The 13,841-nt window shown below is 39.3% G+C and overlaps 1 protein-coding gene across 1 annotated transcript; it reads right to left on the bottom strand.

Annotated features, from left to right (window-relative positions):
* Positions 1–12,418: 12,418 nt before the first annotated feature.
* eve1 (even-skipped-like1) lies at positions 12,419–13,472 on the bottom strand. The gene is made up of 3 exons (XM_060902409.1): positions 13,445–13,472; positions 13,148–13,392; positions 12,419–12,901 (listed from the first exon to the last, which is right to left on the bottom strand). Exons 1-3 carry the CDS (start codon positions 13,470–13,472, stop codon positions 12,419–12,421), a joined length of 756 nt encoding a protein of 251 aa, XP_060758392.1.
* Between the last annotated feature and the right edge of the window lie 369 nt (positions 13,473–13,841).

Here is a 13,841-nt window from a genome sequence, read left to right on the forward strand (position 1 = left end):
CCACCACAATTTCTACCACTTCATAACTTTTATCCCCCTTTCCTTCACAATCCACCTGGAATAACATCCATCTCTCTCCATCGCTTTCCTCTCTACTATTCCTTCCCCATACACTGATTTCCCATGTTACTTTCCAGAAAACTGCCAAAGACCAGACAAAACAAGGAATCAATAAATATCATCAGAGCAGACTTGACCTCATTCTTGGCATTACAGTAAGGCAGGCCTACTGGGTTTGAATGAAATGATAGCTAACGTTAAGCTAGCTGATACATCTCCTAACATTGACTAGCCAGCTAACTGCACTAACATTTGCATTGGGACAAAAAACCCTGTCCTGTGGGGAAATTCTGACTGACTTTCCGCTTCTTTGTAAAGAATGTCCTTATGTCCATTGTGTCTGGGAGCAAATACTGCAAACAATTCATCATCAATCAAGAATACCCCATTAGGCGAAGCTTATTTCACTGTTTAGTTGAACATTAATTTAACGTGTCCTAGGGTTAATTTTGAGGGCACATAACAAAAGAATAAGGTTTTAGCAAAAGCTAGACATTGTGAGGTTGCAATGGGGATGACGTCACCTCCTCCACTTTCCAGCAGCTGCACCAACATTTCTGTGCTCGCGCTGAGATTCCCTTCACTCGCGCGCGGTGAGCTGTTGTAGGGAACGCCCGGAAAACCCGGAGTGGATTTTCAATGGTCTGTGTTTTCTCTTATCGATCAAGTGGAATGGATTCTTTCACGAAGCAATAGAAACGGCGCTGGGTGAACTAATATTTTATGTTAAATGTGGGCGGGTCCAAACGAAGAATTATGAAATGTGAGGGGGACATGTCCCCTTCACATTCAATGGTGGCGACGCCCATGCATTTCCCCTTCTCCGTTTTAGCCTTTTTTAAATTTTTTATTTATTTATTTTTTACTCAGTAACGGTTGTGATGTAAAATGTACCGAAGTACACTACTTAAAAGAAAACATACTTAAGTAAAAGTACACTCTTTAAAAATTACTTGAAAAAGTATAAGTACACAAAAAAGCTACTCAAGTATACAGTAACGCGAGTAATGTAATTCGTTACTTTCCACCTCTGGTTTTAATTAAACATTTTTTAAAACATTTATATAAAGTAACAGAGTTGAGAACAATGACGACACTATTACAGGTCTTGTAGCTCTCAAGAGCTTGACTCCAAAGCATATATGCCATCTCTCCAAGCACACGCACACACACAGCAAAAAGATGTCTGTAAATGTAAAAGGAAGTAGCACATCCAGATTATTGCTTCAATTTTTCTGAGTTAATATAGATCCACAAAGTCAATAAGATTAAGTTTATTCATATACCTTTGGTATACCACTGGAGTTTGTCACAAAATATCCCCTTCTCAGTTTATCTGCTTTTGAGAATGTCAAGTCCCCCCAAAAAAGAATGAACACAATTGTGTCGTGTTGTGAACGTGTGTAGCATGTGAAGAATGAACGAACCTTACCAACATAACATCAACTACCGTGCTCTTTTGAGCACAGCCCACTTCAGGTATAATTTAATGCTTTTCACACTATATTTGGCCTTAGAAGATTATGCCTAATATTCCTAATTTCTTCTTCTCTCAGTGATAATTAAAGACAATTGCAGAGATATAAGTCCCATACACAATAGATGTCAGGGTTACAATATTTTATCTTATCTTTACTTTATCTGAAGCTCATAAATTAGGTGATTCAACTCTACAGTAATCCAAAATATACATGCAGAATTGAAGAATGAAAAGAACCCCCCTGTATCTAATAATATCTAGTGTTAGCAACTGAGATGCTGGCATGTCCTAAAAAGAGCTGTTAATACAATACATTCCAGAAATATTGAATATAAGATGGTTTAAGAATTTAAGATAATTGAAATAGTATTGTGGGGAGAAATAGCCCTGATCTCCTCAACCCCAAGTATAATGTCAACTTTGAGTCAGGCCTTATCACCCAACATCTGTGCCCAACCTCATTAATGCTCTTGTAGTTGAATGGAATCAAATGGAGGCTGTTATAGCAGCAGTAAAGAGACTAACTTCTTATTAATAACAAGAAGTGTTATAGCAATACAATACACTACATGCAGTATGCAGACTTTTATTACTGGGCAATTTGCATATATTGACTTCTAGCAAACAATTTCTGTACAATATTTGACAAAATGAAGAGAAGATCAAAAGTCACAAACTGTCAAAATGTTTTTTATCAGTGCAGATTGTTGGCACTGAAAGTGTTTAAAGTGTGAATTAACATACAGTGGCTGGGAGGTAACAAGGCTTGTGGGTATGGTAGTTAAATGGGAGACTTACTGAAAACCTCTGATAGGCTATTACCACTTTTCAACATTTGTGAAAATACTTGAATTCATAAAGATTGCTCTAATTGGTTGGTTCTCTACATTTCTGACTAGTGTCATGGCAATATTAAGAAACTGAGGGTTGAATGGCTTTTTACGGTTTTATTCCTATAATTAATCAAGAGTGTAGGCTTTCAATTTGAGAGTAGTATTTGTCATTTGACATTCATATTTTGCAATGCTTTCCCTCAAAACCTGCTCTCTATCTCAAAAAGCCCATGCTTGCATGCAAATTTGGTCTGCTCCTTCTCAAAAAGTCTGCCCTCTCTCACAAATAGCCCCTGCTTGCACTTAGACTGCTTTTGTGCACTTGTATGTCTTTTGCTCACAGATGTCTGTGCTCTCTCTTGGATATTGGTGATATAACCCTATCAAAATTCACCAACCAATAGAATGCAGGGTATGACGTTGACCAATGAAATTGTCACTGCCTCCTTGGGTGCATTCTCTTTACTTAGGCAGGTTACTGTTTAACAGGGTTCATCCACTCCTTATTACCGGTATATGTACTTCATTTATTTTCTTGTTGGCCTTTTGAAATTAATACATACAACAGCCTATTAGGACCAGTGTGAGTTAAAAAAAAAATAGAGCTAAAGCAGGGGTCAAATTCTGAGGGGAAAAAAATCTCAGAATTTCCAAGATTAAAGTTGTAAATTTATGAGAAAAAAACTTGGATAATCTGAGATTATGGAGTTATAAATTTGCAGGAAAAAACTCAGAAATTCAGAGATTAAAAATGCATAAATTCCAAATCCATCCATACATCCATTAGCTGTAGCGGCTTATCCTGTTCTACAGGGTCAGAGGCAAACTGGAGCCTATCCCAGCTGACTATGGGCGAGAGGCAGGGTACACCCTGGAGAAGTCGCCAGGTCATCGTAGGGCTGACACACAGACACAAACAACCATTCACATTCACACCTATGGTCAATTTAGAGCCACCGATTAGCCTAACCTGTATGCCTTTGCACTGCGGGGGAAACTGGAGCACCCAGAGGAAACCCATGCGGACACAGGGAGAGCATGCAAACTCCACACAGAAAGGCCCTCGTTGGCCACTGGGCTCAAACCCAGGACCTTCGTGCTGTGAGGTGACAGCGCTAACCACTACACCACCGTGCTGCCCTATTCCAAATCCAAATTCACACATTTATGAGAAAAAACTCATGCTTGTCTGCTTGCTGTCAGGATATGCCGATATTGGGGGGACCCATCCACCACATCCCCCCTATTTCCTATGCCCCTGAATAAGCATACCTATTTTATGGGCCTTTCAAGTCTAATTATATAACCCCAAATCAGAAAAAGTTTGGAAAATGCAAATAAAAAAAGAAAAGCTGTGATTTATAAATTTATTTTGACTTGTATTTAATTGCAGACAGTATGAACCCAAGATATTTCATGTTTGTCTAATCAACTTCATTTAATTTGATAATATACATCTCATATACATTTCAAGCCCATAACACATTCCAAAAAAAGTTGGGATGGGGCAAATTAGGGCTCGTAATGAGGTAAAACAGTTAAATGATGTGATTTGAAACAAGTGATGTCAACAGGTAATTGTAATCAGAATTTGGCACAAAATCAGTATTCAGGAAAGGCATAGAGTTTGAGGAGCAAAGATGAGCCGAGGCTCTCCCCTTTGTCAACAAGTGAATGAGAAAATAATTGATATATTTAAAAACAATGTTCCTCAAAGAAAGATATGAAGGCATTTGGGTATTTCACCCTCTACAGTGCATAAAATCATTAAACAATTCAAGGAATCTGGAGGAATTTCGGTGTGTAATGAGCAAGGGCGCAAGCCTAAGCTGAACACCCGTGATCTCCGATCCCTCAGATGGCACTGCATCAAGAACTATCATTCATCTATAGCTGATATAACCACACGGGCTCAGGATTACTTTGGCAAACCTTTGTAAAGCACTAGAATATGGAGTTACATCCACAAATGCCAGTTAAAACTTTACTGTGCAAAAAGGAACCCTTATTTTAAGTGTGTCCAGAAGCACCATTACCTAACCTAATTTACAAATAATTGTTTTCAGTTTTAATTTCAATTTTAGCATACCATGAACACAACTTTTTCTGATTTGGGGTTGTATGTTGTGAAATATGACTTGAATATATTTCTTACATTTTGATCTTATTCAAACAGAAAAATTGTGATGTAGGCATGGTTAATTTACACTGATGTTAAATTTGACCTACAGAGCAGTTGAGTGAAAGTTTAATGGGTTGATAGGTTGTCAGATCCTGCTTTATTCTGCTAACCTTTGAGTGTTATCCAGAATCATAACCCTGGCTTATGTAAGATCCTGTTTTTGGTGTGATATTGTAAAATTATATTTAACATATATTCGATAATATATGACTATATCTACATATCCATAGATACGCATATATTTTGTAAATGTATGGTGAACAACTCACCCAGCTTCACCACAGACTTACAAGACAGAAGGGGGGGGGGGGGGGGGACCTGCTGTGATGCTGCATTTAGTCAATCAGGAAGCCTGTGCCTTGTGGCAGACCAGAGAGGAGGAAAGATGTTGTGTACAAAACAGGCTTTAGCATTTTTCTGAAGAGGACAGGTATAGAGAGAAAATTCACTTCTTAGACTTACATCACTGTACATAGCCAAAAGTATGTGGACATCATACCCACATGTCCTCCTCCACTCTTCTAGGAAGGCTTTCCACTAGATTTTGGAATGTGGCTGTGGGGATTTGTGCTCATTCAGCCATAAGATCATTAGTAAGGTTGGGCAGTGATGTTGGGTGAGAAGGCCTAGAGTGCAGTTTGTGTTCTAGTTCATTTCAAAGGTGTTCAGTGGGAGTGAGGTCAGGGGTCTGTGCAGATCACTCAATTTCTTTCCAATGCAACATCAGTAAAAGATGTCTTTGTGGACAGGGAACTGGTATGCTGGAACATGTTTGGCCTTAGTTGCTTAGTAATTCTACAGCATACAAAGATATTCTAGACAATTGTGTGCCTGCCACATTGTGGAAGTATTTTGGGGAAGGCCCAAATATGAGTGTGATGTTCAGGTGCCCACATACTTTTGGCCACAGAGTGTATATGCTGCTCTTCAATACTGTTGTTTTTAGGCAATTTAGCAATTAACCGTATAGTCTAAATTGACCTGGGGCACTTTGTAAAATAATTAATTGTTACATTGCATAATCCCATCAGTTCAGTGACTGTAAGAACACTTTATGCATTACAATATACAGACACATTTTCTAACTTTTTACAGTGAATATACAGTACACTCACTGTCTTCTTTAAAGGAGATATGCAGAACCTTTATTTTTAAATACATTTATTAGTGGATAGTATCTCCATCCTTGACTCTTGTATGCTGCATAAATGGAAATAAAAGAAATATATTTTTGAGAGTTAAAATCAACCACAAAGTTGCCATTCAAGCTGCCCCACTGAGCCAGCCAGCCCTGAGTGCATGACATCACAGTGGTAACCAATTTTAAGGCCAAGGCCTTTGACAGCTATAGACCAAAGCCAGACTCGGCAGGCGAGAGTGGTTGCAATGGCCTCTTCATTTGGATTTATTGGAGATTCTTCGGATTCCTCAGATAGTAATACATCCGACTGTGATAGTCCTGAAATTGGAGTGTGTGTACATGCTACTGCTATACACGTAGAACTGTATCAGTTCAAACCATCGGAAAGTGAATCCAATAGTAACACGTTGGCCACGGAGGCCCCCACCTTACGAAATAAAGCCAGAGAACAAAGCCGTCTAGAGAACTGGATGGAATTGAACTGACAGTCTCATGTGACTCTCATTAAAACAGGATAGGCGTTATAACTTATGCAACATACATGTACATGCATACATTTTCACTGATAAAACATACAAGGCTAATTAAATAATCAGATGAACTGAGACAATCACATTCTGAAGCAAATTAAATAATCTTATACTGGTAACTTAAATACACAATACAAGTTACATGTATTACTCTCGATGCAGGTAAACAACAAGTGTTGTTGTTGTTGTTGTTATGAGAGTGAAATGAGAGTCACATTTTACTTATCTGTGTTCTCGCTTCTTGAAGGCCGATCTTGTGGCCGATTGTTTTGAAACAATCTGACTTTCAGTTCTTCGTTCAGCTCTTCATTCATTCACTTCTTCCATGTAAGGGCAAGATACTGCTGCTGAGGCAAGCATGTCCAGTGGGGGAAAAAAAAGCATATCCAGCCGAGAAATCTGATGACTGGTCCATTCATTCTCCATTTTCTCCATACTAAGTACTCCACCATTACTGCTCGGCTCACACTCCAGGAGAACTGGTGCAACTGAACTTACTTTCCTTTTCTTGTAGTTTTCTTTTCCTTTAATTGTTGGTACTGCACCCTCTTTCAATACGAGCTTATAGCCAACATTCCTCAACAGATCAGAGGTTTCATACGAGTCATCAGTAAAATGTGCCTGTGAATTTCTCGCAAAACGCGTCCAAATCTTTGCAGTTTGAACAAGTGTGGCCCATGAATGCAACATAAATCCACTTTCTGTCGTGTTGCTGCATCCGCCAGCAACACATCTACATGGCTTGGCGATAAATTAGCTCAAAATGGAGGCTCGAAGTTGCAGTCAGCTCTGTGTTTTAGTATAGCAGAAATGGCAATGAGACCGATAGCCTTCCTGCTGTGACATCACAGATGTCAAGGTCATTCACTCAGACCACTACCTATATGAATCATTTTAATTGTAAAAATTACTATTTTAGATTTATTGTTAACAGTTAAAACTATTCCTATGCCATTCTTGAGGTCTCAAAGCATTTATAAACAAAAAGTGAGGCCATGGTTCTGCATATCTCCTTTAAGAACACCTGCACACCTGCTCATTTATGCAGTTATCCAACCAGCCAATCATGTGGCAGCAGCACAATGCAAAAAAAATCATGCAGATACAAATCAAGAGCTTTAGTTAATATTCACATCAAACATTAGAATGGGGAAAAAGTGTGCTCTCTATAAATTTTACCATGGTATGGTTGTTGGTGCCAGATCGGCTGGTTTGAGTTTTCAAAGTGAGGACGTGGCTGATTTAGGACTTATGTCAACAAGTCCATCTCTTAAGTCCCTCAGGGCCAAGGCTATATTAGCAGCAGGATGTTGTAAATATCACACAGTGGTGTTATCTTGACAAAAGAGAAACTTTTACTGTGTTCATTTCACCCTCTCGGTACCACCAGAAACTAGACCTTTTTACAGTCAGTAGCAATAATCACAGTTCTCACAACATACATGGAGAAGACTGTCTCTCTCTCTCTCTCTCTCTTTTTTTTTTTACTGTCGGTTGCCACCCATTAGTTGTGATACTGCAGATGTCACCTGGTGAGTTATTGTTTAACTTGGATAGGGAGAATGCTCTTTAGGACTGTATTTCATATATACAGTACTGTGCAAAAGTCTTAGGCACCCTAGATTTTTTTCCTACAAACTTTGTTATAGATTTCTACTTTATGACTTCTACATTATCAAGTCAGTACAAAAACATTTCAGAGTTCCAAATGTTTGTTTTCAAGCACAAAATTAAATGCTGCAGAAAAAATGTTTGCATCTGAGCAGCATATTACATAAGATACCACTTTTCAGATTAAAAAAGAAAACATAATGAAGGCTACTGGCTTTTGCTGCAAAATTAAGAAGCGAGTGTGACAGTCAAAGTGTCCAGAAGAACTGTGGCTGGTTCTGTAAGATGCTCAGTAAAGCCTACAGCTCATTTCCTTATAAAACTGCGCTCATTGACCTGAGACTGCAATTTTTTTAAAGGAAAGGGTCATCTCACACCAAATATTGACTTTGTTGCGTTTTTTATGGCTGACTGCTGTTTATAGTATTTTGTTTTAATGTTGAAACATGGCGGCACGGTGGTGTAGTGGTTAGCGCTGTCGCCTCACAGCAAGAAGGTCCTGGGTTCGAGCCCCGGGGCCGGCGAGGGCCTTTCTGTGCGGAGTTTGCATGTTCTCCCCGTGTCCGCGTGGGTTTCCTCCGGGTGCTCCGGTTTCCTCCACAGTCCAAAGACATGCAGGTTAGGTTAACTGATAACTCTAAATTGACTGTAGGTGTGAATGTGAGTGTGAATGGTTGTCTGTGTCTATGTGTCAGCCCTGTGATGACCTGGCGACTTGTCCAGGGTGTACCCCGCCTTTCGCCCGTAGTCAGCTGGGATAGGCTCCAGCTTGCCTGCGACCCTGTAGAAGGATAAAGCGGCTAGAGATAATGAGATGAGATGTTGAAACATTTCAATTCATTATTTTTAAGCCATTTTTGGTCTACAGCATTTCTTTACATGCGCCTAATACTTTTGCACAGTACACATACATACATACATGTACCTATACCAACATGCACGTGTTGCAAAAAAAAAAAAAGGCCTACTCTGTGTTTAACTGGAGTTAACATACAAAAGCAAAATGTCATTATTTTAAATGAAATATTTAATTATTTCAGACTTTTAGCATAAGGATTTATTTTCTAGATTGGTGCAATACTCTTTTTTTTCTTTTTCCTTCTTCTGAATGGCACTCTTTTCTTGACTAGCATTTTGACAAGCTTTTCTCTTTTATAATGAGAAATGGACTTCAAAGACATGAAGGATATTAAGTCATTAACCCCCATGAGCTTGTATTAAATCAGATAGCTAAACATGCTTCTTATTAAAGAGTATATTTAAGCAAACACAATCTATCCAGCCAAAGAGGTTCATCTTAGCCTAGCTACAGAACAATCAACCCCTGTGGATTATAAATCACCTGTAACAGGTGTAGTTCACATAAGATAAAACACCTGGGCCATGGCAGGTGGTCTAATCCATATGACCTTCTGTGTGATGTGTCACCTAGGTATTATAATCTGAATCACTTTATCTTCATTTTTTTAATGACAAAATGTGTCCAGTCTCTATCCTGGAATGATTGTGGCATTATTTGTTCAATTCCATATTGAGGCTGTGCAAGCACATTTTGGATTTGAAATATGATTGTATCTCAGTACATAGTACTCTTGGTATATTATTTTGGCTTATCATTAAATAAAGCACAGAACCTATCTTTGGGGATTAGTGGTCTCAGACTGTCCACCTCCTGTTTTGTCTGGTTGGTCCCTGTATTAAGGCCTGTTGCACCGTGCTACAGTGGATTATGTCTAGCATGGGCTATAATGACAGGATTAGTGTGGTGTGGTATCTGTAATTTTGATAAGTGTCTCTTATTGAGCCACAGTCTGACTTGATGGGCTAGAATGAAGGATACATTAAAAAGATTTTCTCCAGATTTTCTGAAGAAATGTATCATTACAGAAATATATGACATGGCCATCATATTTGACCAAAATCTTCAGTAACTGCTTTATCCTGATCAGAATTATGATGGTGATGAAGTCTATCCTGACAATACTGGCCACAAGGTAGGGACACACCCTGGATGAAAAGCCAGTCCACCCATTCACTGATTCACACCTAGGGGAAATTCAGAGCCATCAATTCAATTGCTAGAGTGTGGTGGTAGGAGGTGGTAGGAAACCCAGATGTACATGGGAAAAACATGCCAAAGGTCTACGCAGAGAGTAAGCCAAGCTCAGGATCAAAGCTTATGTGAAGCTGTAAGGTGGCAATATTATGCCACTGTGCTGGCCCAAGAAAATCTACAGTTTTTCTTTTTTACATAACAAATCTATACTTTATTTTTGAGATTTTAAGTAACAAAAAAAAGAAATTAAGAAATTGTTTCATAAATATTTTAATAGCCTTCTTTGTCATGAAACTTTTTATGATGTGAATATATATATACAATGGTGCTTGAAAGTTTGTGAACCCTTTAGAATTTTCTATATTTCTGCATAAATATGACCTCAAACATCATCAGATTTTCACACAAGTCCTAAAAGTAAATAAAGAGAACCCAGTTAAACAAATGAGACAAAAATATTATACTTGGTCATTTATTTATTGAGGAAAATGATCCAATATTACATATCTGTGAGTGGCGAAAGTATGTGAACCTCTAGGATTGTCAGTTAATTTGAAGGTGAAATTAGAGTCAGGTGTTTTCAATCAATGGGACGACAATCAGGTGTGAGTGGGCACCCTGTTTTATTTAATGAACAGGGATCTATCAAAGTCTGATCTTCACAACACAGGTTTGTGGAAGTGTATCATGGCATGAACAAAGGAGATTTCTGAGGACCTTAGAAAAAGCATTGTTGATGCTCATCAGACTGGAAAAGATTACAAAACCATCTCTAAAGAGTTTGTACTCCACCAATCCACAGTCAGACAGATTGTGTACAAATGGAGGAAATTCAAGACCATTGTTACCCTCCCCAGGAGTGGTCGACCAACAAAGATCACTCCAAGAGCAAGGCGTGTAATAGTCGGCGAGGTCACAAAGGACCCCAGGGTAACTTCTAAGCAACCGAAGACCTCTCTCACATTGGCTAATGTTAATGTTCATGAGTCCACCATCAGGAGAACACTGACCAACAATGGTGTGCATGGCAGGGTTGCAAGAAGAAAGCCACTGCTCTCCAAAAAGAACATTGCTGCTCGTCTGCAGTTTGCTAAAGATCACATGGACAAGCCATAAGGCTGCTGGAAAAATGTCTTGTGGATGGATGAGACCAAAATAGAACTTTTTGGTTTAAATGAGAAGCGTTATGTTTGGAGAAAGGAAAACACTGCATTCCAGCATAAGAACCTTATCCCATCTGTGAAACATGGTGGTGGTAGTATCATGGTTTGGGCATGGTTTGCTGCATCTGGGCCAGGACAGCTTGCCATCATTGATGGAACAATGAATTCTGAATTATACCAGCGAATTCTAAAGGAAAATGTCAGGACACCTGTCCATGAACTGAATCTCAAGAGAAGGTGGGTCATACAGCAAGACAACGACCCTAAGCACACAAGTTGTTCTACCAAAGAATGGTTAAAGAAGAATAAAGTTAATGTTTTGGAATGGCCAAGTCAAAGTCCTGACCTTAATCCAATCGAAATGTTGTGGAAGGACCTGAAGCGAGCAGTTCATGTGAGGAAACCCACCAACATCCCAGAGTTGAAGCTGTTCTGTATGGAGGAATGGGCTAAAATTCCTCCAAGCTGGTGTGCAGGAATGATCAACAGTTACCGGAAACGTTTAGTTGCAGTTATTGCTGCACAAGGGGGTCACACCAGATACTGAAAGCAAAGGTTCACATACTTTTGCCACTCACAGATATGTAATATTGGATCATTTTCCTCAATAAATAAATGACCAAGTATAATATGTTTGTCTCATTTGTTTAACTAGGTTCTCTTTATCTACTTTTAGGACTTGTGTGAAAATCTGATGATGTTTTAGGTCATATTTATGCAGAAATATAGAACATTCTAAAGGGTTCACAAACTTTCAAGGACCAGTGTGTGTGTGTGCATATATATATATATATATATATATATATATATATATATATATATATATATATATATATATATATATATATATATATATATATATATATGTGTGTGTGTGTGTGTGTGTGTGTGTGTGTGTGTGTGTGTGTGTGTGTTATTTAATGTCAACATTTTGGAGCAGCATTGTGACAAGTGTAAATAACAAAACATTATTTTTTAGGTTTAAAAATATTTGTGATTAAAACGAAAAAATATGGTATAACATTTGTGCATCAGCCCTGTGATGACCTGGCGACTTGTCCAGGGTGTACCCCGCCTTTCGCCCGTAGTCATCTGGGATAGGCTCCAGCTTGCCTGCGACCCTGTAGAACAGGATAAAGTGGCTAGAGATAATGAGATGAGATTTGTGCATCATAGGTAAGTCAAAGTTCTTTCATTGACATTAGATCCATTTATTGTGCTGTTGCAGTCTTCTTTTTTTTAAATAGACGAGTAACCATCTTTCCTCCTCAAAATCAGCCTTCTTTTAGCTCTAACTTTAAGCTACGTCTACTCAGAAATATGAGTAACACGTAAGTCTTAATGTTAAATAAGGCAATGTCTTCACTGGGGCATATGTATTTCTTCTCTGCAATCTAATAGTGCAACTGAGGGTTCTGAGCTGCTGGCTAACCTCAACCCAAGACCAGCTCCACCTCTAGCTTTGTGTACTTGGTCTGGTGGAGACCAATGGAGACAATAGGGGCAGGGACAGGTTTTAGGATGTTGCACTGTGGGCACTGTAGGGTAGAGGACTGGAGAATGAAGCCCACCAATCCTGGTGTAGGGTGAGTGTGGAAGTAGTACAGTGTTCAGTGGTCTCACACAGCCAGCACTGTAGGGACTCGACAGACCGGCGAGACATGGCATACCTGCCACACCCAGATGAGAGTACAGTTGCAAGGGAATGTGGGGAAGCAGTGGGTATGGCAGTCCTGTCACTGCCTGGCTCACCATAAAGGCACAAAGATTTGGGTCCAGTGGGTGAGGCCAGCTCAGACTATGGCGCTGTCGCTTATCCTTCATCCGTCTGTTTTGAAACCAGACCTGCAATTACATGGAGGAAAGAAGATCATCACAAGAAGGGTGCAATAGTGTATCTCATCTCTTTGGTCTTCAATGTATGATGCAATTGAATTCTTAATTTAATATTTATCTCATCTTGGCTCTAGTAGACAGGTTTCTCAATTTTGATAGAAGCAGTCCGTTAGAATGAAAAACAAATTGCCCATTTTGTCTTTTGGTTGTAAAACTGCATATATTTTGTGTGACTGTATTGTCAATAACGAATACCTTTATGGTAGTCTCAGGCAGGTTAAGGGCCGCCCCCAGTTCGCACCGTCTGGCACGTGACACGTAACTCTCTTTGCAATACTCTTGTTCAAGCCGCGCGAGCTGCTCCCGCGTGAACGCTGTCCGGTGTCGCCGACTCTGGTCTCCGCCGTTTAGCAGGGTCACGCTCGTGCACGATTCCTCCTCTCCATTGTCACTATCAGCATGAGAAACGGAAGAGACTGGGGACTCTCTGCCCTCTGCCACTGAAAAGTAACAAACAAAAGAAAAGTGAAATTAGTATATGATGATCTGTACGTATAGCCAAGCATATAGAGAGGACCATGTCAAAGGTTTAAGAGGTATTTATCTGATTCAGTTAAAAATGCCGAGGTCTTATTAGGGTATTTTTTTTAATGTAGGAGACTTATAAACATTGCATGGACACGAATATTAATCCCTGCTTAAAAAAATCGAGCTTGGTCTGCCAAAACACACTGGTCAGAAGGGTAGAGCACTTTTGGCAGCTGGTAAGTGGAAGTAAAAAGTAAAAAGGAAAGTGTTTCTGAATTAGCACAGCTACAGATAAAGTATATTTAATAAAAGGGCAACTAGAAAATCTCAAACATTTGTTGATCAACTTTAGCCAAGTAATAAGGAAACTGGAAAAGACCAGTTGACAAAAACTGGTCTACCAGTTTGATCAGCTCGGCCT

Source organism: Neoarius graeffei, chromosome 20, assembly GCF_027579695.1.
Source record: "Neoarius graeffei isolate fNeoGra1 chromosome 20, fNeoGra1.pri, whole genome shotgun sequence".
NCBI classification, from domain to species: domain Eukaryota; kingdom Metazoa; phylum Chordata; class Actinopteri; order Siluriformes; family Ariidae; genus Neoarius; species Neoarius graeffei.